Here is a 26,176-nt window from a genome sequence, read left to right as displayed (position 1 = left end):
AACATGTTATGAAAGATTTATTGTATATTTAAAGAAAAATTTAAAAATAATATTAAATTTATTAATTAAATCAATTAGATTAAATGTAACCGATTCTGTTAGCAATGTCCAAAGCATCGTAGTCAGCAGTCAATCTAACGTAAGCCTTCTTGGTACCGTTTGGTCTAACCAAAGTGTTAACCTTCAATACGTCAACTTCGTATAATTCCTTGACGGCCTTCTTGATTTGGTATTTGTTAGCTTTCATGGAAACTTGGAAAACCAAAATGTTACCATCTTCAACCTTCTTCATAGCGGTTTCGGAAGTGATTGGTTGCTCAATGACCTTGTATGAGTCCAGTCTGTTGTAGTGTGGAACAGCCTTGGAAGCATATTTTGGAGCTCTAGCCAACTTCAAGGTCTTTGGTAGTCTGAAGGTAGCAGAAGTTCTGACCTTCAAAGCCTTCTTACCATTAGTACCCTTAACGACAGCTTTCTTAGCGGCAGTAGCCTTAGCTATAAAAAAAGTAAATTCATAGAAGATGAATTTGTTAATGTTAGTAAATTATGTTTCCTTGATGCTTCGATGTAGAGCAGGATATAGAAGAAAATATACAATGGGGATAGAAAAAGCAACTCCTTATTTTCTGTTACAACCTGAACAGAAAAGCGAATACTGTAGTAGATTTGTTAATGGCTACTGGTAACAATAAGGATAACTTCCACAGCTTCAACGCTATCAAACGGTTGCTAGTAAATTGGCGACTCCTATAGCTACGGTGCCCATCATATTGAGTCGAGTTATTGATACACTATTCTTGTTTCCGGATAGACTTTTACATATAAATTTCGTATCTCATCAATATTAACTGTACTAGTTCCAATTATTCTCTTCTTAATTCTCTTGTGCTATTAATTTTGCAGTTCACATACCAGATGGAGCCATTTTATCTTATTGATCTTCTTTGTTTGACGTCTTTATTAACAAAAGTAAAGCATATGAAATACATTCAAAATTGCTTTAAAATAATTTTTAAAAGATAATATCTAAAAGATTGTATGCATACGAACGATGTTGCATTGGGAAGCGCCCAATGCTGTGTGGCAAGACAAAGTTAGAAAGAGAATCCAGTATTGCGTCTAGAGAGGAACAGCAAGCTGCTAGGGTGATGGCTCAGTTTAGTCCGACTGTGCCAAAGGAGCTGCCAGGCCGAGGCAATGCTACTCTCCGTAAAAGGAGAGGCCAATTTTCCAGCGTGGACTTCCGTTTACGATCTTCTCTTTTTCGCCGCACAATGACCGCTTGAGACAAAAAGAAAAAAAGAAAAGCAATTTCATATAACATCCGTACATATTAAACTTGTGACCCATACCTCCTCATCGCCTCTTCATTGCAAAATACGGAAACCGTTAGATTAGTACCAACAAGGTTGCTATATCGGGCATACAAGATAAGAAACTCAAAGAACGCCGAGACAAGAATATGTAATGATAAGCTTCCCCCAGGGGGTTAGTTAGGCTGATTAGTACATGTTTATCAGATAGCTCTGCTGACAGTTAAAAAGCTGTAACAATAATAAATTTCTTGAAGGGAGGGATTAATATGATCCTATCGGAATAGATTATATTGACAGGTTTCGTATAGTTTGAGTGACCCTATTTGTTTACGTAAAGATCTTCTGCTTTCACATTTTGAGCCTAGGATTTATAAAGAGGTGTCATTCTTCATTGTGTTGACACTGTACATACATCGATGAGGAAACTAAAAAACAAACAAAAAAAAAAACACCACATACAACTTGCTTTTACTACTAACATACAATGCTTAAAGCAAAAAAAGTTTTCGGGAGCATCCCCAATACAATGACAAAATTAGAGGATGAACACTATTTTATCGATGACATCGTATCAATTAAAAACAGACAAAAGAAAAAAATGTACGTCAGGGAAGGGAAACGAATAGGCCATGGCTCGTTTGGCACTGTCACACAGTCCTATCTGTCAACCAACAGCACTGAATGGCTGGGACCTTATGCTATAAAAAGAGTGGTAAAATCTCCCAAAGTGCAGTCCTTGGAATTAGAGATTTTACAGAATATCAAACATCCAAATCTGGTCACTTTAGAGTTTTTCTTCGAGAGCCAATGTTCTACCAAGGATGGTGGGCACTTATATCAGAAAAATTTTGTTATGGAATATATTCCTCAAACCTTGAGTTCTGAAATTCATGAATATTTCGACAATGGGTCTAAGGTGCCTACAAAGCATATCAAGTTGTACACTTTCCAAATACTTCGAGCGCTTCTAGTCTTACATTCCATGAACATATGCCATGGCGATCTGAAACCGAGCAATATACTGATCATACCAGGTAGCGGTATTGCTAAAGTATGTGATTTTGGCTCGGCACAACGACTAGGGAATAATGAAGAACTAAAAACTTATTTTTGCTCGAGGTTTTATAGAGCACCCGAACTTCTCCTAAATTTGAAGCATTATACAACGCAAATAGATATATGGTCGCTTGGTTGCATAATAGGTGAAATGATAAAGGGCCAGCCCCTTTTCAAAGGTGATAGCGCCAAGTCACAACTGGAGGAGATAGCCAAGCTATTAGGCCGGTTTCCTGAGAGTTCTATAAACAAATCTCAAGAATTACAGAATACCTTAAATGACCAAAAATTCAAGAAGTTTATGCATTGGTTCCCCTCTATAGAATTTTTTGATGTGGAATTCTTGCTAAAGGTATTGGTCTATGATGCCTCTGAGAGATGGGATGCTAGACAACTGATGGCTCACGAGTTTTTTGACGCGTTAAGGAATGAAACTTATTTTTTGCCAAGAGGTTCGAGTATGCCAGTGCACTTACCAGACCTATTTAATTTTAGCGCATCGGATAAAAGAGCCCTTGGAGAATACTACAACTCAGTTGTACCGCCTTTAGATTAGCCACTAGTTCTCAACTAATTTTTGCATCGCTGTCATCTTATGTTTCTACCTTATCATATGACTTGCATTTTTCCGTTAGATTATCCTTTATGTGACACATTATAACATATAAAAATGTGTATAGCACTATTTAGCATTCTGTTGTTTTCGAAAAAAGCGTCAATAAATATAAATATATATATATATATATATATATATATACGTTTCTTTACTAAGTCAATTAGCCTTTTTTAACCTCAAAAATGTTTGCTATAATAGGAGTAACTTAACTTATAGCGTCAAAGAATATGAATAGTCGTCTTCAACATTTTGAGCAATCCATAAAACAACACAACTCAACAATATGCATACATTCCCCAACACATTATTTACTCCCATCCCCAAAGTTGGATAGGTATTGTAATCCTTCACCAAAAATTTGATGATCAACACGACAATGGAGCCTGATAACCCACCAGCTAATAGTGCAAAGCCAAAGAATAAAACGGTTCGAGCTTGCCATGCCATATTCGAATCTAAGTCGCCGGCACCACTGCCAAAGGCACCACCATCTGATGATAAAGCTCCCTGCAATAATCTATTCTTCTCAATAGAGTTCACAATCAGCGTTCCTAGTGTGCTGCAAAGGAAAGGAATCCAGTCAATGAATGTTACATGAACATCTGATGCATTGGAATATCTAGAATAGAGCACTGCGTCTAGAAATATCCAAAACCCTAGAGCATAGAGGGCACCTGAAAGATAAACACCGCCTTTCCTTATGCCACGGAAGGTGGGGATCTTGAAAGGGAAGCGAAACAAGCTAACATGATCATCTGCGTCCATGATGATAGGGTTTTCTAATCGATCTTATAATCCAGAATGAACAGTTCTAGCCTATCACTATATGGCCGCCATAACCGTCATCTTTATGAAAGGGGCGCTGCAGATTATTATTTCTCATTTAATGAATATGGTAGGGTAACAAATTTGAGTGGTGAATCACCACCAATTATTCTAACATCATAATAAGTAGAAAGTTTGAATATATCAAGATGAGTGTTCTTTAAATGCAGCTTTATTATTTTTCACAATTAGTATAAGCTATTCCATTTTTTGTGATCGCTATTGGGCGACTGACCGGTTTGTAGAAATCCCTGAATAGCAAAAGCCCAACTCAATAAATAAAGATACATATAAAAATAGGCGTCGAAGACAGTACCATACTGGACTTGAAGAGAGAAAAGATTAAGGGCACAATGAGCACTTCCTCTAGGTTCAACGTTTGTAAATGTGAGATAATCTCGCGAGCTGCTGCTTAGGTTAGACACTAGATGGCTAAAATTCGAGCATAGAAAATGCGGAATTCCCGAAGCGTAGATGCATGGCTCTACGACTTAACTTTCTCTATCTTTATCTCGTTAGTAATCAGTCGTAGCGGCTATATCTACTAGGAAGACTTGCAACTGATTTATTTGAAGGGCCGGCTCTCACATTTAGATTTTTGGAACGATCATTGAACCTCTTGTTTCTTTTCGGTAAGAAACTAGAGATAACCGATTTAGCTCCACTTTCCGCAGCTTCGTTAAGCGTCGCAGGGGGATCTATTCTCTTAATCCAATAGCTAGCCAAGAACCAACCTAGGACCGCCAGCAAAAGCAGCACACCCAATATCCCAAACCACCACGCAATACTAGAATCCTGTCCTGGTACTGTAACATTCATACCGAAAAGACCAGTGATAACATTTAATGGAACTAACATTGTACCTATCATGGTAACTTTACCTAACATTTCTGTGACTTTATTATTAGAATTGAATGATTCCACTTGCAATTGAGCTAAGTAGTTTGTATGAGATCTAGAAAAAATCTTTTCGTACGCCAGCAAATTTTGAAACATCGTCAATAAATGATCTTGAATATCGCCTAAATATAAAGCGATATCTCCCCTCGGTTGTGATGTGGTAGGAGCATAATTATTTGGTACAGTTGGATAATTGTTATTTTTGATATGGTTGGAGTTATCTTGTCTTGCTTGTAAGTTAGCAATATTTATTTGTGATGTTAGAGCTGGCCCAATTCCATTAGCTTCATCCTGGCACCTTTTGGCAAACATTTTGATAACATCGGCCTTACCACTAAGAAGTCTCATCAACGTCATTGTCTTACGCCTACTTTCACCGATCCTTTGTAGCATGGCTGCGAAATCCATGTCACGAGCCATGAATACGGAATCTTCAATTGCATCAGCTTCATATTCAATAGATTGAATTACCGGAGCGAAACTATCTGTGATGTCATCGATTAAAGCATAACATAACCAATCTGAATTGACATTGACATAGTCACGCAATTGTCTTACACGTCTTCTGACATTAGCACAATGGGATATTGGGCCAAAATGGAAGGTCAATACACCTGACCTGCAAACAACAATGTAAACGTTAATAGGCTCCAAGAAATCCTCTGATTCTTTATCATTTTCGAAGGTATGAAAACAAACAAAGTAATATGATTTGAAAAGTTCGACTTTCTCACGAGTTTCCTGCATTCTAATATCCTCTGCTGTTAACGGATGAATACCAAACGCCTTTGCTATGCAACGCATTTCATCGTCAGTCGGACAGCTACAATCTAACCACCACGTTGGCTCACCCCCCCTGAATAATTCATAAAACGTCTGCCCCTCGGACACTAAAGAAGGGATATCACTAGCATGTACAGTTTCATCAGATTCTGAACAAAAAAATGAAAATCTATTGGGAATTTGAAAATCTGTACTCTGGTATGAGTAGTATGCTGGGTCATGAGGAGGAATGTTTTCATTCTCTTCCCCTTCAACCTTATTTTTACCAAAAGATATACCAGGACGTAAACCAGGCTTACTTTCCTCAAGCTCCTCTTCCTTCTTCTCATGGATATCTGTCTCATTAGTACTCTCACTCTTTTCACCAGTCTGCGAAACTCTTGGTGTATATTTCAGGGCCGCTGAGGAACCGGAAGTTGAAGTGGAGCTAGTAAATCCTATATCCTGAGAAACATTACTATACTTCTGTTCGTTGGGGGCTTGGAGACTTGCCAAGAATTGACTTTTCTCCGCGTTTGCAAACTGAGCGTACTCTTCTAGCTCATCGAAATCTATACCGTTAACTCTAGTATGCAGTTGTGGGGGCATAGGGAAACAAACATCTTCCTCCGTCTCTTGCGAGTCTCTCGACGCCTGTGATACGTCACTATCAAAAGAGGCTCTAGTGTTCATACGTACCGGTTTCCTTTCCAGTGTATCATCTTCTGCATCCGACTTTTGAGATGTGCTTTTCGTCAGTAAAACTGCGGGATTAATAGATGAATGCGCAGATGTTGTGGAATACGTCCTCTTCTTGGGCTTACCTAGCTTAGAATGTGTATCTGATTTCGATTCGTGTGGAATTTCAAGAACCGGATTGACTAGTGAAGGTTTTCGCACCTTCGTAATAGGGCTTGCCGAGGAAGATGCACTCATCTTGGATTTGCTACCTAATGATGCGCCAGAAGGCGACATGGTATAGTCTCTCTTCACACCTACATCCTTTGGTGAGGGATGCGTATTACTCTCTACATAAAGCTGCCTTTGGTGTGGCATAGAGTGGGCTAGTCTGGAAGGCCTCGCGTTAGAAGTTAAAATGGCAGATGCTCTCAATTGATGATGAGCGACCGCTTCATCCAAATCCGGTACTTCGTCTTCAAAATCCATGCGACCCCTAGTGGGTGCGCTTCCCACTTCCACATGACTATTGTATCTCGTTGCACCCTTCTGCTCCTTAGGAGTAGTAGGTTTAGAGATCTTGGCAATTTCCTCTTTCTTCAATGCCGGGGGTTGGTGACGAACCGGCAGTGAGTCAGGGTGCTGCCTATGGTCGTACAATCCCTTATGATCTTCTGTTTTCATGGAAACCATCGTGTTAGCCAGTGAGTTAGACCGCGATAAATTAGGCGATGACTCTGATGAACTGGACGATGATGACATGAATAAGTGTTTTTACGCTTTCTAGCAATTTTCGATGATCTTTGAAAAGTAATAGTATACTTTTGTTGAATTTCTGTTCAACTAACAGTATACTTTCATGTAGAAATATTTTATTTAAAGCCTGTCTATCGTCAGGATGATACTTTCTTGAAAAACTCAACTAATCAGGAAGCTTTTTTTCTAATTTTGAGCCTATATTGAAGGATAGCCTTGCACGCTAAGTATTGTACTGTTCAGTTAGTTTATCCGGAAAAAAAAATGTGTTCATAGGATTGGAACGCACGCTACTATGCATAATTAGTTCGATGGTTCATGTTCTAGAGAAAATTTTAATTTGAGATATCTTTTTTGTATCTCAAAACGGACGGGCTGAGTAAAAACGTGCTTGCGATATTTGCAATTTATTGATGAAAAAGAAAAAAGGAGGGGTAGCAATATCAAGGATCATAGAACCACATCTATTAAAGAAAACAGCTGGGCAGAGGGCCGCAGAGTGCCAAAACTCGTAGGCAATTTTGGCACTAGTTGAAATTTGCCGTCAGTTGGGTGAACCTATAAAAGTAATTGCGGTGAACCTACTCGCACATTCTGAAATATATCAACTAACACCGCTTTCTGATAAATGCGTTATGTAATCCTTGGTGAAAAAGACCCTGCTTGTTTCCTATAGAGGAAAACGCTGTATATTTTACAGATTCATTCACACAAGGGGTTGCATATAGGGGGACGTACGATAACGGAAAATGCTAGTTCAAAGCGTTCTCGAAATTGAGAAGAAGGAATACGTAGAACAATACATAGAACACACTCTACCCTCGAACAAGTTAAACAATAAAGTTAATAATAAATCAGTTATTTATACTAAAGCACCTGATTTTGTAGAATCTAATCTTATCTTTAATTTAAATACAGTTAAATCTTCATCTATCGAATTCTTATTAACTTCTCCACCAGCTGTCTAAAGAATTTTTAGAATGATTTATTGGTTTTTTTGAAGGTGTACTACAACTTGTTTAAAATTATTAAAATACGTAGCTGAAAACGTAACCCACAAGAGTAAACTTCACTTAATATAGACTTCAACCACGTAATATTTTTCAACAAAAGTTCCTCTTGCGTATTTTCATAGCTTCGTTAATGAATTTAAAAGAGAAATTTCAAAAAACAGGAGAAAAGTTATGATCGCCGCATTTTACCTTATTGTTTATGACCAATGGAAAAGCTCTATTTTGGATCACTTGTAATCTCCGCTAGTATTGCGAATCTGCAGTGCTCTCTTTGTCCTCACCTTGTGACGAACTTGGTGGAACGGGGGGCGGTGAATCCAAACATTTAAAGCCTTGGATCAAGGGCACATGTTCTTCCCCCAAATCAGGAAGAAAAATTCGGCAACTGGGCTGCTCAGTTTGCAACTGTGATTCGTTTATTTTTATCTCTCGAAATACTTTTGTTTCCATGTGAACTCGTTTGGTAACTTTACTAAGGTTGAACCTTAAGTTCCAAATAGAATGTGCCAGTTCTGCTCTTTGCAAGACCCTATCTTGGACTTCGTCCTGCATTGTCTTATTAGTATTCATTCTCTACCGCTTCTTATTTTCCACGAGTACTAATTTAGTTCTTTATTTAACAAGAAGTGGCAAAACGGATACTCAAAAGCTCGGCGGCAAAAGTGCCTCGGCAATTAATTTACCCTATTGAGCTTGTAATATATATGTAAAGCGCCCAACATACCAAGCAAAGAAATCTCGTCAAGAAGGGCTTAAATGCAAATTTAGAGACTCTATGTTTTCATGTTTAGTAATAGCTATAATCACTTTCTTGGATATTTCTTCCTTTAAAAAAAAAAAAAATTAATAGTAAATATTTGAGCAGAGAAGAAACAAAACATGCCTAATAATATATACTTAAAGTAAAAAAAAGCAAAAACAACCCAAGAGGTAAAAATGGGCCGGAAATAGAGGCAGAGTTCCTGTGCTTCCGTTTTAAGTCATCATCATCTTCATCCGCATTTTCTTGTCCTTCTCCTTCCAGGTCTGAAAACGTCAGACTTTGCCTGATTTCAATCTTTTTGGGCCCATCCCAGCTATCACCATGCATGTCTAAAATCGTAACATTAGTGGACAGCTGATTCTCGCAAATATCTATATATTTGCCTTTGTCAACTTTCACGCCTTTCTTTATCAAAGAACTTCCTAAATTTTTAGCAATTTTAGATTCTATCTTCAAATTTTCATAATCCCCTATGCACGATGGTGTCTCTTCCAGTTGAACAGTCTCTTTTAAAGTCTTCATAGAAGGGAATTCAACGTTTTGATAGTGCAATTTAAGCTTCTCAAAATCTGCTAATAGCTGCACTGAATCGTCTTCTTGATATTCCACTAAGCCATAATTATTATCCTCCTGTGAAAACTCGTAAACTAGACCTCCACAAAACACTGAATACATCTCGTCAGAGAACAGGTAATCTATTTCTTGGAATTGCCTTGGCAATACTTTATTGCATCCGAATTCTGAAAAGAAAACTGGCTTTGAATAGCTCCTGTAAGCGTCGACTAGTGTATTATACCCTGAAGTTTGCATAGTTTGTTGGCCGCACCATTGGTAAGAGTTAACACCATAGAAATCAACAGTATTCTCTGGCTTATCATCATCTTTGCACTCCAAATATTCTGATAATGATACCCTGTAGTTCAGATCATCTGCAGCGGAGTAACCCACCGGAATTGTTCTGGGTGAGTGGACACTTATATAATTCTTCATAGTCCCAATCAACTCCTTGATATATGCAGGAGAATATTGTGCTGATCTTTTGTCGTTTACAATCTCATTTCCAGCAAAAAATCCCAAGGTATTGTTGTAATGAGAAAATTGTTCGACAACTTTGAAAACATGTTCCAAATAAACTTCGTTATACGTAGTCCAAGGTTCGTACCTGTTCAGGTGTTGGTTTTGCAATGGCGAATTAACATCCAATATAAGATAAATCCCTGCCATTGCTAGCATGGTCATGCACGCATCATGGTTCAAGTCTGGGTTTATAGAATAAATTCTTACTGTATTTATACCCAATTCTTGAAACAATAAAATATCACGAGCACACGCTTCTGTATTGGATAATGGATCTTGTTTTTCACTGACATCGGAGGAGCCTCCTGGCTGGTAATCCACACCTTTGATAAAGAATGGTTTTCCAGTCACTGTGTCAACGAAATGCTTGTCCTTAATTTGAATGGTATGGACTGAAGCTTCACACAGTACAAATAATTCCAAAAATAGGAAAATAAAGAAACTTAGAAAAATCATTATACCCACCGCTTTGGATTTTTTTGTTTTCTTTGTATTGTTCAGGTTACAATATATTTTACTATATTTTTTACTTTAATACGGATTAATTCATTATCATATTATGTGTCGTTTTTTTGTGGCGCTGTCTCAACGTAACCTAACAATATGAGAAAAAAAAAAGCCTATTATTTTTTATAACACTTTGGCCTAGTGTTTATGTGTATGTATTTGTACTTCCGAAAGTGCAGTGATCGTCTTGAAATATTTTGGACAAAAGAGGTATGAAAAAAAAAAGCCTGCAACGTGCTCTTAAAGAGTTAAAAATACTACTGATGTTTAGCGACTATATAGAGATAGATTATGAACTAAGGCTAGGCAAATTTTTAATCTTTCGCCTTTGAGGATGCTTTTATTCCTACCCGAGTTACTAATGAGATGAAGAAAAAGGGTACATACAACTCGATCATGCTGTATATATAACAAAAGTTCGACGTGGAAGAGAAAAACGTGTATCTGTAAGCCTAATGTTACGCTCTAAAAAAATAGGGCAATAAAATTAGCCTTCTACCTCGGCATGCTTTAAATGTTTACGACCAGTTCCTTTTTTTCACCTACCGCATCTAGCTAACTGCCAAGGTTGGTTATCTAGTGGGCACGCGTCTCTTGTCTTGATCCATTTATTAATACAGTGTAAATGGAAAGCATGATTACAGACACCCCATGCTGCTACACATTCATTATCTGTGTCGGTCATAGCCTTTGGTTGGCATTCAATGCATGGTTCCATTATGTGGTTTCTGCAAATAGCGCAGTTGTCAACAGCTATATCCCACGACCAAAACGCCACTGCGGTCCATTTCTTAATTTCAAATCTCTTCTTTTTGGTTTCCACTGGGGTACCTTGATTTGAACTTTGCGCAATATTTTGCAATTCGTCTTCATCAACATCCATTCTGTCAGCTTCGTTGCTCATGTCGTGCTATTTTTTCTAACCTTCTCTATCTCTAAAGAAATAAATTTGATAGTAGCTTATATCGCACACATCGAATCCCATATGCCTACTGTGGGCTTTATGTTTTCCTTCTTCGCACCTTTAGAAGAAACTATTATCACGATAGACGACTTGCAGAATGGAACTTTAAATAAAGAACCTTGTATTTTCAGTACGTATGTCATTAGAAGCGTGTTTATGCCATAAAAGAGGTTCATATCTCATACCCAAGCAAAATAAAAAAATTTCACAAGCCAAAAATGTCCAATGATCCTGGCAATGAGGTCAGCTCACTATACCCTCCTCCACCCCCATACGTGAAGTTTTTTACACAATCCAATCTGGAAAAATTACCAAAATACAAAGAAAAGAAGGTTGCGGGCACGAAGCAGGCGGCTCTAAATAGCAGCGATGGCAGTGACGAAGAGGAGATTACTTGTGCCCTGGATTACCTGATCCCACCACCCATGCCTAAAAATCAGCAATATCGAGCGTTTGGAAGTATATGGCAGGTGAAGGACCAATTACCCGATTTAGAGAGCATGGGGCTCACCCAGCTTTATAAGAAATCCACAGAAAATGAAAGCACAAATTACCAATATAAAATCCAAGAGCTACGAAAGCTATTGAAATCGCTGCTGCTGAACTACTTAGAGCTCGTCGGAGTATTGAGCATAAATCCGGATGTGTACGAGCGCAAAGTGGAGGACATAAGGACCATTCTCGTCAATATTCACCACTTGCTTAATGAGTACAGACCCCATCAGTCCCGAGAGTCTCTTATCATGCTACTAGAAGAACAACTAGAATACAAGCGCGGCGAAATTCGTGAGATCGAGCAAGTGTGCAAACAGGTACAGGACAAACTCACTAGCATACAGGACACCTTGAGAACCGGATCACAGTCTCCTCCATCGTCGTCCCGATGATCGCGCTAATATATACCACTTGTGTAACTATATACATTTTTCACTGCGTATACCGTATAATCGGCACGTGGTGATCCACCCGTACCCCCCCTCGGAACGGAAAAATACGAACTATAGCTTATCGGAATATATACAAAGAAAATTAATTGACGTATTTCCGAGATTCCAGGCACGATTGCCCCACCTTTGCACAGAAATCGCGCACAGATGAGTCTGCAACGGAAATTGGTTTTCCTCTTTTTCTTTTTCTTCTCTGGGCATCGGGATCGATTGATAATGTAAAAAAGTAGAAAAAGTAAATTGGATAACTCGGCTTTTCGTGTGGAAGATTGGCTTATATAAGAAAGACATGCTCTAAAGAGAAGCGTTTTCATTTATTTTTGGTGTCACAGGAAACCGACTTATTTGCTTTTTTAAAGGGTCGTAGAAGGTCGGATACGCTCATACACGAGAACCACTAAACAGACAATACAAGTAGAGCCCGGTAGTTATACTTCTTATTTGGCTCCAAGTTCCTTCGAGTTGTGCTGCCCTCGAAAAAACAAATAACCTTACACGATTTTTAATATTTTAGATATAAAGAAAAGGAAGAAGAGGGATAACGAACGCGTTTTTTCCACTAGAAGTTTGAAAATGGGTGGTTCTTCCGATTCAGACTCTCACGATGGATATCTGACTTCCGAGTATAATTCCTCAAATTCTCTTTTTTCACTCAACACCGGTAACAGCTACTCAAGTGCATCTCTCGACAGAGCCACTTTGGATTGCCAAGATTCTGATTTTTTCGATAACCACAAAAGTTCACTGCTATCTGCAGAGGTTCCTAGGGTTATTTCTAACGATCCGTTACATCTACCCATCACTTTAAATTACAAAAGAGACAATGCAGACGCCACGTATACAAATGGAAAAGTTAACAAGTTCATGATTGTTTTGATCGGGCTACCAGCTACTGGAAAGTCTACCATTTCTTCTCATTTAATTCAATGTTTGAAGAACAATCCGCTAACTAATTCTCTACGCTGTAAAGTTTTTAATGCTGGCAAGATGAGAAGGCAAATCAGCTGCGCCACCATTTCAAAGCCTTTGCTTTTGTCAAATACATCCTCGGAAGACTTGTTTAATCCGAAAAATAACGATAAAAAGGAAACGTATGCCAGAATTACTTTGCAAAAGTTGTTCCACGAAATTAACAACGATGAATGTGACGTGGGTATCTTCGACGCCACAAATTCTACCACCGAAAGAAGAAGATTTATATTTGAAGAGGTTTGTTCGTTCAATACAGATGAGCTTTCTAGTTTTAATTTGGTGCCCATCATTTTACAGGTGTCATGTTTTAACAGAAGCTTTATCAAATACAATATTCACAATAAATCGTTTAATGAAGACTACCAAGACAAACCGTACGAACTGGCCATTAAGGATTTCGCAAAGAGATTAAAACATTACTATTCTCAGTTCACACCTTTTTCCCTAGATGAGTTCAATCAAATCCATCGATATATCAGCGAACATGAAGAAATTGATACGAGCTTGTTTTTCTTCAACGTAATCAACGCGGGTGTCGTGGAGCCGCATTCTCTAAATCAGAGTCATTACCCTTCGACTTGTGGCAAACAGATCAGAGACACCGTTATGGTCATAGAAAATTTTATCAACCACTATTCTCAAATGTTTGGTTTTGAATACATCGAAGCTGTTAGATTGTTTTTTAAAAATTTCGAAAATAGCTCCGGCGAAACTTTAACTACTCTAGACTCTGTTGTTAATGATGAGTTTTTCGATGATTTGCAAAGCCTAATTGAAAGCAATGGATTTGCTTGACTGATACCTCACCATACGTGCATTGAATGCCCGTGCTCCTTTATGATACTTATGATACTCTCCAGAACTCCATCTACCTCCCGCCTTTTAATGACCATTTTACGACCTTTTCGCATTCTTTTTCTATTCTTCTACTGTTTCCTTTGGTATCCCTAGTTATATTATATTATTCTTTAAAAGGCCGCTACACACTTTGCTTGCGCTACTGTGCAACAGCTTCCAAAAGCTCTTTATAGACTCCAGATAGTTTTACTTTTTTACTTAAAATTGTATCTGTTTGTAAACGACCGACAAAGTCATTATGTATACTATATATTAAAAAGTTCCATATGTTCTTGTCTGAATTTCTTTTATATTTTGCCTTTCTATTTCTTCTGACCACAATTCTTCATAAATGCAATAAAGGTCAACACTGATGCCCATAGTGTCTCTGCAACTAAAAATATTCTTCATGACCTCTAATGAATTTAGGATACAATGTCCATTCCAATGTAAATAATGCAACCATAATCCAACATAGTAGTGGAATATACTGGATACCCACTGTATGTGCAAGGACCCCAGCCAAATATGGAATGGCTGCGCCACCACAACCACCAACTGCAACGGCAACACCAACTCCGCTCACATGTAATCTCTTTGGCAGCACTTGTAAGGCAACTATACTTGCATTTGGAAACAATGGTCCGATAAACGTACCACAACAGAAAACAACAAAGAATAACACGATGAAATAGAAAACTGAGCTCGAATTGATCAGCCCAACAAGCACAAACAATGTGTATGACGTTAGGGTAAGAAAAGCATACGCTTTGCTTGCTTTATATTCGTTCTCGAAGAATCTCTCAGTAACAAATCCTAGGAATAACCTTCCTACAGTTAAACCTGTCCAAAATGATGCTGCTATGTAAGACATAGCGACCTTATTACTTGATTTAGTTTCTAATAAATAACTGAAGAACCATGAACCAGTCGTGATTTCAGCACCTAAGTAAAGAAACAAATATAATGAGTACAAGAAAATAGCGGGATTTTTTAAAAGTTCAAAAAATCCTGGGCTTGTCTTGGTAGATTCCATCTGAGACTCATCACCTCCTCCTTCTACATCATTGTTATTTTCTTTGTTTTCCATAGAACAGAGATAGTCGTATTTACTGGCAGTTTCAAATTTAAAGGCTGGAAAGATTATAATCATGCCTATTATAGAAAAGAACAGAGGAATAAGAAAAAAGAGAGACCAGTGACCCCATTCAACAAAATATGAAACCAAGGGCGGAGTAACCATAGCTGCTGCCCCATAAAGACCATGCATGATACCCATGAGTTCATTCTTATGAACTAAAAGACTACCCATTAAAACATTACCAGTAGAATCTAAAATGCCGATACCTAAGCCAAGAGGAAGGCCACAAAACATACAGACGTAGAAATTGGAGGGAGCAGTTGCCAAAACAATAAGGAATACTATACACAAAGCGGCTGCTAGAAGCATACCCCCTCTCATACCAAAGTGCTTATTCAATCTTTCGTTTGATAAAGACGCCACTACATAGCCACAGAGTTGAACTATAAACACGTTTGAAACGTCCACCCGCGATATATGATAGTACTCGATCAGTGTAGGAAGTAGTGCACCTACTGTTTGATCATTCATGCCAAAAACTACGAACATAACCAAGCATGCTATCACCTGCAGCTTCACTAATGGTACAGTTTGATAATTTAGCGGATATGTTTTAACTTTCTCGCCTTGCCAGTCGACTTCTTTGACTACGTTTGTATTACCGGATAGCCTATCTTCGTCTTGAGAATTCCTTCTAGAGTCTGATGATGATAGTAGATTTTTTAATTCTATCGTGTTATGATGTGAAATCTCAGTAGTATACATCCCGTAATCATCTGCGCTTGGTGTAATCGGGGAGGCATCCATGTTAAAAACTTGTATGTGATTTAAATCCTGTCGTGAGTTCCCAGCTTTTTCTTGGTTTCTTAATGTATCATTTGCCAGAATGCTGTTGAATATCGAGTTATGCATAATCGGTGTGGTTTAAATTTTTCTGTCTCGGAAAGTTCTCTTTTATTTGTCAAAAACATCGATGTATAACAGGTGATTACTGAAAAAGGAAAACTGATTGATAATACATATGGCAGCGATTGTGGGCTGAAAAGCGAGTTAGATATTGAGTGGCTGCAGTTAAGAATCATGAGCTTATCTCCACACATGGAAAACGCTTCAGTTCCCAAGGGAAGCACCCCGATACCAAAAAACAGGAACTTTAGTTCTTTGGGTAAAGCCGAGTTTCTTGGATCTTCGTCAAGCAATAATTCTTCTTTTCGGGTGAATCATTATTCAAATAGTGGACAACCATCCGTATTAGATTCTATACGAAGACCTAACCTAACTCCAACTTTTTCTTACAGTAACGGGGTTTATATGCCTGAAAGTCACAGAACTAGTTCATTCAACGATAACTATTTGCCCTATGATAAGAATTCCTACGTAAAAACAGCCGGAAGTATGGGCAATAAGTCAAATATTAAAGTCAAAACTAAGAAAAATGCAAGTAATACAACTACAAGAAAGTCATCTGGGCTCATTTACACCACCAAAGTGGATAAAGAATTATCTAGTATAGACAAAGTGAACGATCCAAACATTAATGGTCTGGTTTGTGCAGGTAAGACACATTTGGGGCTGTATAAATTCTCGCCCTCAGATAGATCTATCAAATGCGTCCATGATTTCATAACACCTAATAACAATACCTCAACAAGGGGAACGACATCCCTATTGCCCAAGCTGAGCAAAAGAACAAGGCAGAACAAATTTAGTACCATTGCGGATGTCAAGACTGGATTTAATAACTACAAAAACTGTATTGCAGTGTGCAACAATTCTACGGCAATATCGATATATGATCTCAATAAAAGTTCCTCGATAGACAATCCCTTGATAACATCTTTATGCGAACACACTAGATCAATCAATAGTTTTGATTTCAACATGGTCGAATCAAACCTAATAATAAGTGGCGGGCAAGACAGTTGCGTGAAAATATGGGATCTACGTTCCAATAAATCTAAAAGCTCAAATAGGTCTGATATTAATATAAATACGGCATCTGACTCAATAAGAGACGTAAAATGGATGCCCGGCTACAATTTTGCAATCAAGAATGAGCAGGGTACATCAACGTATGGTAATTTTAAAAGCGGTTACAAATTCGCTTCCATACACGATTCAGGATACTTATTGAAGTTTGATCTTCGACAACCTACCCAATATGAAAAAAAATTAAATGCGCACACAGGACCAGGTCTTTGTTTAAACTGGCATCCTAATCAAGAATACATTGCTACGGGTGGTAGGGATGGGAAATGCTGCCTTTGGTATGTTGGTGACAATGCCAATGGCGCTGAAAATACAGTTCTAAATTACGGAAACTCTCCCTCGTTACATACACCCAGTACGTCCCTGAACAACAGCAGCTCACTGGCATTTCCCAAACTCACAATTAACACAGGCTATCCGGTAACCAAATTGAAATTCAAGCCTGCTTATAGTAACAATATATATAATTCATTACTGGGAATGTCGTCAATGGGTGACGAAGCGGAAGTTCGCATCTATTCCTTAGCAAGAAAGTACATTCCCAAACATATTCTCTTATCAGAAACGCCTTCGTTAGGATTAGTATGGTGGGATGAGAACTTGATCTTTAATATTGATAAGGGAACCCGTATTAATGGTTGGGACATTAATAAAGAACCAACAGTGCTCGAAAATCTGAGCAAAAATACAACAACATGGAGAGATTTGGATGGTAACGGTTTACTTTCAGTTGATCAGGAAATAGGCTCATATGAGCTGTCAGAACCGGAGCTTCAACCTGCTTTAACTGCTACGGGGAAGAAGCATCCGGGTGCAATGAAAAATCTGAAGAATGGTAATTCAGAGAACCAGGGAATAATTGGTGGGATAAAAAAAGGGTTTAGCCATACTGGATTGACAAGCTTTGCACCAGAGAGACCACCAACTTTAAAAGCAGGCCCAACATTCAGCACAAAAAGTCTAACACTAACATCTGCGGCATCTTCTTTTAATAACTCTTCCGCATCATTGACATCTCTAACACCACAAACTGATAATAAAGAAGAAATTGCCATTGAGCCGCCTTGTATCATCACTTTAGATATACCACAAATTTTCAATAACATAAGATTAACCAAAATCGCTCACCTAAGGAAAAAGGACGTCATTTCCAAAAACTCTTCTATTAGAAGGTCGCCAGTAGAAACGTTTAAATTTTTGGCGCGACAACTCAAGTTTTCGTATATTCAAGAGCAGAATATTGCAGACAGTGCAGACGCTATGTACAAAAAAGACGTAGAAAACATTAGCATTACTAAAAATGTAACTGAAGCGCATGATGGTGATAAAGATGATGATGGTGATGGTGATGATGATGATGATGATGATGATGATGACAAAATAATCGAAAGCCATCTTTTGAAAAAGTACAATTTCCCAGAAAATAATACATGGGCTACCTTAATGAATGAGAAAGGAAATAGCAAACAATCCAAGAGGAATTCCAACAGTTCTAAGGAGTTTGACGAGAAGGATGTCAGATCAAGTATATCATCCATCTCTGCAAATAACCAAAGCCATGGCAGGTCTAGGAAGATCGACAAAAACCTGGAAGCAGAACTGCAGGACAAAATGCAAACACTGGTAGATTTAATATCTATCGCAACACATAACGCATCAGTTTATCTCTCCATAGATGATCTGACCAATTTTAAAATCTGGATCTTGATAAGAGATTCATTACTATGGGACTTGAAAGGGATGACTTCCTCCCAAGTTTCACCTGATGAGGCATCTAATATGGAAGTCAACGAAAGCTCCGATTTCGAAGCAGGAGAAAACCTGAAAGCAAGAAAAGAATTCTTAGAGGAGGATGGTGAAGGAACAAGCGGGGCTGAATCGTTAATAGAAGAAAGGCCACAGGCATTTCGAGCTAGCTCTGACGAACCAAGTGAAACAGAAAAGAAACCAGTTTCCAAGCTCAAAGAGCAGCTAAAAAACACGGAAAGAATCACGTATGCGCAACCAAATGAGGAATCGGATGAAGTTTTAAGTAAATTAAAAGAGCTACAGAGTCAACACCCGGAGCCTAGAGGTAAAATAGGAGAAACTGCGAGTGACGACGTGATTATAGAGGAAGATGAAGATGAACAAGAAGAAGAAGAAGAACAACCTCATAATTCATCAAACAAATCGGAGCATGCTCATATGTCTCCTATCGCCAAAAGTATACCAATATTACAGAAACGAGAACATCGCAAGTCATTCATAGATACTTTTATGCTGCATTCTCCCAACGGCTACAATGGAGATACAGATATAGGTAACGAAGACGACAATATATCTCCCAGGTTTGTTTACAATAGCGTGAGCCCACGTAGTAAGGTTTCATCGTTGCAAAGCTATGCCACAACGACCTCCCAACTAGAAACTTTCAAAAAACTTTCTTCTCAGACAGCACCAGTAATCGGATCGCCCGGGCATGCGTTGTCTCGCCCAGATAGCATTGGCAGGGAACAACTCTCTTCCTCATTGACGAAAAAACTTGCCAAATGCAGGAAAAGTGTTGATGATCCACCTTGGGACACGAAAAAACTCATCAAACAACTTTACAATCAAGCTACCGAGACCGGGAACGTTGTATTAACGGTGAATATTTTATTCCTTTTCCAAATGATATACCAAATAACAGAGATCGATATTGCGAAAGACGCAATTGCCCACTTCTTATTGTTGCTACATCGATACGAATTATTCGGCATTGCTGCAGACGTCTTGAAATATTGCCCGTTCGAAGATATCATGGGGTCTGAAGGTGACCAATCTTCCATCAGGCTGTTTTGCGAACGCTGCGGTGAGTTGATTACAAACGAAAGCTCCAAAGAAAAGCTCAGAGCGGAGGCTCAGCAGACGGGAAATAAGAAGATCATGGACAAGTTCGGATACTGGTATTGTGACTCTTGTAAAAAGAAGAATACGCCTTGTGTCCTATGTGAAAGACCGTTAAAGAAACTGACCATGGTCATACTTCCCTGTGGACACGAAGGTCACTTCCAGTGTATACAAGAATGGTTTCTCGATGAGAAGGAACATGAATGTCCTGGCGGTTGTCCCGGCGTTGCCTTCATCTAAGTCCTCCACATAATGTATAGTTTAACATATCCTTCATCATTGTTCAGTAAAATCGTTTAAGGAAAATATTACCCGCCAATAAAGGCCGGGTAATATTTCATTACCCTCTTCGAAAAGAAAATTTTTTCGTCGTCAATAGAGTTTAATGCAATACCTGATAAAGAGAGTTTTACATTGCAAGAGGTGGTATTGAATTTCGAGTTATATTGTACATATGTGTTTGTGTTAGTGCTTGAGTACTTCCTAGGAGTTTTACGAAAAATAAAAGCATTTTTGTCTGAAAACTAGTGAAAAAGGAAGAAAAATGTCTGTTGAAGAAGTTAGCAAGAAGTTTGAAGAAAACGTCTCAGTCGATGATACCACAGCTACTCCTAAGACTGTTTTAAGTGACAGTGCTCACTTCGATGTCAAGCACCCATTGAACACCAAATGGACTTTATGGTACACAAAGCCAGCCGTTGATAAATCTGAATCGTGGTCTGATCTATTACGTCCTGTGACTTCATTCCAAACTGTTGAAGAATTCTGGGCTATCATTCAAAATATTCCTGAGCCACATGAACTACCATTGAAATCAGATTACCATGTTTTCCGTAATGACGTTAGACCTGAATGGGAAGATGAAGCCAACGCCAAAGGTGGTAAATGGTCTTTCCAACTTAGAGGCAAAGGTGCTGATATTGACGAATTATGGCTAAGAACTTTACTAGCAGTTATTGGTGAAACCATTGATGAAGACGACTCCCAAATTAATGGTGTCGTTTTAAGCATTAGAAAAGGTGGTAACAAGTTTGCCTTATGGACCAAATCTGAAGATAAAGAACCACTCTTGAGAATTGGTGGTAAATTCAAGCAAGTTTTAAAATTAACCGATGACGGGCATTTGGAATTCTTTCCACATTCCAGTGCCAATGGTAGACACCCTCAACCATCAATCACCTTGTAAGATAGCCTGAATTTTTCTTAAGATAATTGTTATTTTAATTAAAGTTATATATATAATCATAATATAATATATATACGTTCTACTAGTTAGGATGCACGTATAAACTCATCATGTTAAAACAGAAGAAAAGGTAAAAAAAAAAAAAATTGTAAGAAAAGGAAAGGTTCCTTGTTAAATATGCCATTTCAAGATATGGAAGGCATGTCACCTATATATATATCGCGTACGCCGCTCTTGTATGTATCTGATCGAATGGCACTTATAGTACAATATAATAACGGAATTAAAACAATCTATACATGATAAATCAACAGGGACTGTACCTAAGCGTAGACAGCTTCAATGGCTTTTTCAAAAGCATCCATCCCTTCTTCGATAAGTTCATCTTCAATGGTTAAAGCAGGAACGAATCTAACGGTACTCTTACCGGCCGTAATGATCAAAAGTCCCAATTCTCTGGCCTTTTTGATGACCTCGGTGGGTGGCTCGACAAATTCAGCACCAAGCATCAAACCTTTTCCTCTAATAGTCTTTATTTGATTTGGGTATTTGGCTTGAATCTCGCGCAAACGCTTTTTTAAGATATCACTCTTGTTAGAGACCTGTTTCAAAAAAGATTCGTCTGCTACGGTATCCAAAACATAGCTGCTTACAGAACAGGCCAACGGATTACCACCATACGTGGTACCATGGTCACCAACTCTCAAAGCATTATTAACCTTCTCATTGACGATGGTGGCGGCAATGGGAAACCCATTACCTAACGCTTTGGCAGATGTAAAAATATCTGGATGAGCCTCACTTGGTAAATAAGCATGAGCCCATAGCTTACCTGAACGTCCTAAACCACATTGAATCTCATCATGTATAACAATAACATCATTATCCTCACATATTTTCTTCAATGCGGTTAGCTTTTCAATTTCTACTGGAAAAACCCCACCCTCACCTTGTATGGGCTCGACAATTAAACCAGCAATCTCATCCTTTTTGGTGGAAATATAACTTTGCAGTTTGGTCAATTCGTCATTCAAATTCAAGAATGAGACATTGGGAACCAAATCACCAAAAGGAGTTCTATATTTACTATTCCAAGTAACAGATAAAGCACCCATAGTACGACCATGGAAGGAGTTCTCGAATGCAACAATCCCTTGTTTACTGGGACTTTTCATGATACCATGCTTCTTCGCAAACTTCAAAGCAGCTTCATTTGCTTCCGTACCCGAATTACATAAAAATACTTTTGAGGCATCGTGTTGACCACCGAATTGCTTGGTCTTTTCTACAATTTTTTCACTCAAATCCAAACACTCCTTGGTAAAGTAAAGGTTGGAAGAATGAACCAGCTTGTTTGCCTGGTGGTGCATGATTTCTGCCACCTTAGGATTTGCATGGCCTAATGCGGTCACAGCAATACCTGCAGTAAAATCGATATATTCCTTACCATTCACATCATCATACAGCTTCGCATTTTTACCTCTAGTCACACATAGATCTTCAGGTCTAGAATAAGTGGTCACTTGAAAGGCCTTTTCTTCTAAAATGCTTGTAAACCTTTTCGATGACGTACTGGATAAATATCTTTTAAACATGATTGATAGCGATTTTAAATTATCTTAACAGAAAAAAGTGTTCGCAGTCACTTGCACTTAAGAGTCGAATTTTCTTGATGTTGCAAAGTTTTTTTTTTTCACGCTTTTAAATACAGCGGAAAGGCCATTATTTCGTGAAAAGTGCAGATGACGCATCATGTACTTTAAGTGAGTCACATAGCGAGCTGGCAACCATTCGAATCCAGACAGGAGCGTTCTTTCGTGTTTGCTATGAGCCTGAGACCCAAGTTAGTCACTGATCCAAATCCATAGCAAGTGGCACCACCTCCGATAATATGTATGATTCCCGTAGCAGTGGTAACCAAATTGAATCCCGCAAGCATCAGGGAGTGGTCCTCCCAAATGCGCCTTGAGATGGGAATGGACGTTAGCGTCTCACTCTGGGGGTCAAGGCTAATTATAGAGTTAGTCTGGTCAAATAGCCTTGAAGGACTTGTTCCACCGACTATCAATAGCTTTTTTGGAGTAATATATTTAATCTGGGAGCCATAACGTTGAAACAATGGATGCTGGAGCTTTTTGACAACCGTAATTGGTTCAATGACATCCTCCGGATTGTATTTGAAAATGATCGCCTTATCCGAGACAGTTGTTTGATCCATATATCCCCCACCCAATATAACGCCTTGATTGGAAACAAAATCAAATGCCAGGCCTGCTGATACTAGTGACTTTTGAAAGAATCCATGTTTCGGTGTTACATCTCTGAAGACTTTTTTGGTGACATTGTACAGCAACATGACAGGCCCCTCTGTAACCCCGCCAAGGATCAGGACGTTGCCATCTGGCAAGTTACATGCGCTATGTCTAAATCTCGTTTTTGATAAACTCTGAATCATCGACCACTCTTTTTTTTTTATATCGAATATCCAATTATCAGAGAGACCTTGGTGGGGCGCCTTCCTGCCACCAATAAGTAGCAGCTGGTCATTTTTACAAAGGGTCGTAAAAGTGTGACACATTCTTGGCACGGGGACCTCACTACTGCTTACTTCTATACTCTTTATATCCATTTTATCGTGATCTATACTTAATTGCAATACTTCGTTCACTCTGTATGGGTTACTACCTCCCATGTAAAACACGTCATTCCCAGCGACGGCTGCATCGCCAAATTTTCTATTAATAGCGCACTCCCATTCTAGAAGCTGATAGTCTTCATCCACAGCTAAATCAGTCTCGAACATCGGTCTGTCAAACAGGAACCCTTGAGTAAATGTGAATCCTTTATAGTTTGTAGCGTGACATAAAACATAATGATGGCAGAATAAATGGAACTCCTCTAGTTCGTCAAAAGGTTCTACCTTCAGAAGTTCATTCTTGGTCACCTCATTTGCACTTTCCCACAGTTGAAACATATCACCCACGTTAACGTAAGCGAAACCTAATTTATTAAATCGTTGAATCTGTGACTCAATGGTATTGTACTTTAGTACAGACTGTAGTGGAGAGTCGTTTCTCTTGAAATGCGCCAGCATCTGCTTAGAAAAGGGCTCAAATGGTCCATTTGGAATCAGCTGCTCAAGAATAATGAAATGACTATTCTCCATCTTAGAAGATTCCTCAATGATACTATCAGAACGCTCTGGTTTCATATACGCCAGTGATACTTCAGCAATAAATACCTTAACGATGTTTGGATCGTATAATTGACACTCATTTAGTAGTATACTATACATTTTAGAATCGTTCAAGTTGCACGGTCTGGCGAGATAGTTTGGAGTAGTTAAAAAATCAACATTACTTTTATCAACATAATCATTATCTTCAAAGAGACCAATGATTTTCGAAAGTTCAGGTATAGTCTTGATCAACTCGATTTTAATTTTCAATAAATCAGAGTAATCAATATCAATAAAAGAAACACGGTCATGATATTGCTGACTTTGGATGTTATTGGTATCTAATAGTTGGAATGGCAGTGGATCATACCCGCACCCAAGGTTAATAACAACTATTTTTTTATCTTGTGGCGTTTGTTCAATGATGGAGTTCAATCTTGACCTGATGGCAAATAGCCTCAACCAATAGCCTCTATTAATACAGGGGGATCTTTTAATTTTCTTAGGAACGAAAAATTTGAAATATTCCAACAGTTTGTCATTTTTATCTCTTTGAAAATTATTGGCTGAACCCAGTTTAGGCAAATAGAGTAACTCCACTGACCTTTTGGAAGCAATTGAGGAATTATTTGTACCTTGGATGGCCAAATCAGCGTACTTTTTGCGTCTTTCTTGCTTGGCATCCTTGCTTGTTTGCTTTACAGCAGTTAAATTCTTCATAGCGCTGAATTTATACACTATATCTGTCTAAATTATATGTTCATATGTTCATTTGTTAAGATGTGATGAGATGAGATGAAACTTTTTTCTCTTCGCTTTTTCACAAGGCATTAGAAAAAGGCGTGCGGTAATAATATTGATGATATCTATATGTTTATATTTTGATTATACATGGTAGTCTACTCCTCCTTGACCGTAAGTACCTCTTTGAATTGTTTTTTTGCTATATCCTTGAACGCTGCGGCGTCGTTTCTTTGACAACACTCCGTTATGGTCCTATAACAAGCTAAAGTGTTAGATAATTCCTCGCACTTAACCCAGATCTTTCCATTGAGACCAATGGCAATTTCAAACTTGGCATGTGCAGCTAATACTTTTAATAACGGAAAGTCATTGTTAAAAAGCAACTGGCGTGCGAAATTCAAATTTACATCTATGATCATACCATCTTCCAATAGCCCGAAACCAGCATCGCGACCTGTAGTTGAGTCAAAGCATTCTATTTCAGCCTCTAGTTCCTTTTCCGCCGTACAAACTCTTGCATACACTAGGTCGCCCACTTGCAAAGTTGGCCTGTTTTTCTTTGAAGCATTGGGAAAAGCCATATACGATAGTGAAACACTGGAGGAAAAATTTTGCAACGACACTTTATAACTATCTGAGAACGTCCCCGTAATAACACCGATTACAAAATCGTTTACAGAAGGAATGTATCTCTTACTGGAATAGTCTATATATGCGGCCTGCACACCACTCTTACCCTTGGTGGAAACATGCAATATACCTGCATTGACGGGTCGTATTTCTTGACTATTGGGGTCACAATATATGCCAGGACCCAGTTTAACAGGTACAGTAGGGTCTACAGATAAGCTGTCGCCAGGGAATATGAACGTAGACATCTTGTGCGTTCTTGTTTGATTTAGATCATGGAGATGAGCTGCTGAAGCATCTGTTTGCACTCTTGGTTTAATATACTTCTCAAAACCAAAAAATTTCAGCTGATCACAGCCGGGTCACACCGCTGGCCTAATAAATATGGTGGCTTTCATTGAGATAGATAGAACTAGCTTTCACGCAGCATCATGGAAAGCCTTCAAAGTCCTGTGACATAGGGATTCATACCTTGGGAAGCTTTCGGAGGTTTCCGTGGGCCAATTCT

At 38.5% G+C, this 26,176-nt stretch overlaps 14 protein-coding genes across 14 annotated transcripts; 5 read left to right on the top strand and 9 right to left on the bottom strand.

The window, feature by feature from the left end:
* Positions 1 to 1,800: 1,800 nt before the first annotated feature.
* On the top strand, positions 1,801 to 2,928 carry YGK3 (serine/threonine protein kinase YGK3; the record flags this gene model as incomplete). The annotated part of the gene is made up of 1 exon (XM_033913142.1): positions 1,801 to 2,928. The coding sequence occupies one exon, from the start codon at positions 1,801 to 1,803 to the stop codon at positions 2,926 to 2,928; it is 1,128 nt and encodes a 375-aa protein (XP_033769033.1).
* A 270-nt stretch (positions 2,929 to 3,198) lies between these two features.
* Positions 3,199 to 3,753, bottom strand: VPS68 (Vps68p; the record flags this gene model as incomplete). The annotated part of the gene is made up of 1 exon (XM_033913141.1): positions 3,199 to 3,753. One exon carries the CDS (start codon positions 3,751 to 3,753, stop codon positions 3,199 to 3,201), a length of 555 nt encoding a protein of 184 aa, XP_033769032.1.
* A 582-nt stretch (positions 3,754 to 4,335) lies between these two features.
* ALR1 (Mg(2+) transporter ALR1) lies at positions 4,336 to 6,915 on the bottom strand (the record flags this gene model as incomplete). The annotated part of the gene is made up of 1 exon (XM_033913140.1): positions 4,336 to 6,915. The coding sequence occupies one exon, from the start codon at positions 6,913 to 6,915 to the stop codon at positions 4,336 to 4,338; it is 2,580 nt and encodes an 859-aa protein (XP_033769031.1).
* A 1,250-nt stretch (positions 6,916 to 8,165) lies between these two features.
* Positions 8,166 to 8,492, bottom strand: SPAR_O00260 (uncharacterized protein; the record flags this gene model as incomplete). Its single annotated transcript, XM_033913139.1, has 1 exon — positions 8,166 to 8,492. The coding sequence occupies one exon, from the start codon at positions 8,490 to 8,492 to the stop codon at positions 8,166 to 8,168; it is 327 nt and encodes a 108-aa protein (XP_033769030.1).
* A 313-nt stretch (positions 8,493 to 8,805) lies between these two features.
* On the bottom strand, positions 8,806 to 10,218 carry GAS4 (1,3-beta-glucanosyltransferase; the record flags this gene model as incomplete). Its single annotated transcript, XM_033913138.1, has 1 exon — positions 8,806 to 10,218. The coding sequence occupies one exon, from the start codon at positions 10,216 to 10,218 to the stop codon at positions 8,806 to 8,808; it is 1,413 nt and encodes a 470-aa protein (XP_033769029.1).
* Positions 10,219 to 10,807: 589 nt separating this feature from the next.
* Positions 10,808 to 11,173, bottom strand: HRT1 (SCF ubiquitin ligase complex subunit HRT1; the record flags this gene model as incomplete). Its single annotated transcript, XM_033913137.1, has 1 exon — positions 10,808 to 11,173. One exon carries the CDS (start codon positions 11,171 to 11,173, stop codon positions 10,808 to 10,810), a length of 366 nt encoding a protein of 121 aa, XP_033769028.1.
* Positions 11,174 to 11,254: 81 nt separating this feature from the next.
* Positions 11,255 to 12,120, top strand: MED7 (mediator complex subunit MED7; the record flags this gene model as incomplete). The annotated part of the gene is made up of 2 exons (XM_033913136.1): positions 11,255 to 11,363; positions 11,402 to 12,120. 2 exons carry the CDS (start codon positions 11,255 to 11,257, stop codon positions 12,118 to 12,120), a joined length of 828 nt encoding a protein of 275 aa, XP_033769027.1.
* A 633-nt stretch (positions 12,121 to 12,753) lies between these two features.
* Positions 12,754 to 13,947, top strand: PFK27 (6-phosphofructo-2-kinase; the record flags this gene model as incomplete). The annotated part of the gene is made up of 1 exon (XM_033913135.1): positions 12,754 to 13,947. The coding sequence occupies one exon, from the start codon at positions 12,754 to 12,756 to the stop codon at positions 13,945 to 13,947; it is 1,194 nt and encodes a 397-aa protein (XP_033769026.1).
* Positions 13,948 to 14,383: 436 nt separating this feature from the next.
* Positions 14,384 to 15,982, bottom strand: BSC6 (Bsc6p; the record flags this gene model as incomplete). The annotated part of the gene is made up of 1 exon (XM_033913134.1): positions 14,384 to 15,982. The coding sequence occupies one exon, from the start codon at positions 15,980 to 15,982 to the stop codon at positions 14,384 to 14,386; it is 1,599 nt and encodes a 532-aa protein (XP_033769025.1).
* A 168-nt stretch (positions 15,983 to 16,150) lies between these two features.
* RTC1 (Rtc1p) lies at positions 16,151 to 20,170 on the top strand (the record flags this gene model as incomplete). Its single annotated transcript, XM_033913133.1, has 1 exon — positions 16,151 to 20,170. The coding sequence occupies one exon, from the start codon at positions 16,151 to 16,153 to the stop codon at positions 20,168 to 20,170; it is 4,020 nt and encodes a 1,339-aa protein (XP_033769024.1).
* Positions 20,171 to 20,474: 304 nt separating this feature from the next.
* Positions 20,475 to 21,116, top strand: CDC33 (translation initiation factor eIF4E; the record flags this gene model as incomplete). The annotated part of the gene is made up of 1 exon (XM_033913132.1): positions 20,475 to 21,116. One exon carries the CDS (start codon positions 20,475 to 20,477, stop codon positions 21,114 to 21,116), a length of 642 nt encoding a protein of 213 aa, XP_033769023.1.
* A 323-nt stretch (positions 21,117 to 21,439) lies between these two features.
* ARG8 (acetylornithine transaminase) lies at positions 21,440 to 22,711 on the bottom strand (the record flags this gene model as incomplete). The annotated part of the gene is made up of 1 exon (XM_033913131.1): positions 21,440 to 22,711. The coding sequence occupies one exon, from the start codon at positions 22,709 to 22,711 to the stop codon at positions 21,440 to 21,442; it is 1,272 nt and encodes a 423-aa protein (XP_033769022.1).
* A 173-nt stretch (positions 22,712 to 22,884) lies between these two features.
* On the bottom strand, positions 22,885 to 25,014 carry PPM2 (tRNA methyltransferase PPM2; the record flags this gene model as incomplete). The annotated part of the gene is made up of 1 exon (XM_033913130.1): positions 22,885 to 25,014. The coding sequence occupies one exon, from the start codon at positions 25,012 to 25,014 to the stop codon at positions 22,885 to 22,887; it is 2,130 nt and encodes a 709-aa protein (XP_033769021.1).
* A 179-nt stretch (positions 25,015 to 25,193) lies between these two features.
* On the bottom strand, positions 25,194 to 25,916 carry RRP40 (exosome non-catalytic core subunit RRP40; the record flags this gene model as incomplete). Its single annotated transcript, XM_033913129.1, has 1 exon — positions 25,194 to 25,916. One exon carries the CDS (start codon positions 25,914 to 25,916, stop codon positions 25,194 to 25,196), a length of 723 nt encoding a protein of 240 aa, XP_033769020.1.
* Between the last annotated feature and the right edge of the window lie 260 nt (positions 25,917 to 26,176).

Source organism: Saccharomyces paradoxus, chromosome XV (genome assembly GCF_002079055.1).
Source record: "Saccharomyces paradoxus chromosome XV, complete sequence".
Taxonomy (NCBI): Eukaryota; Fungi; Ascomycota; class Saccharomycetes; order Saccharomycetales; family Saccharomycetaceae; genus Saccharomyces; species Saccharomyces paradoxus.
Note: the sequence above shows the minus strand (reverse complement) of the source record. Positions and strands in the feature narration are given on the sequence as shown.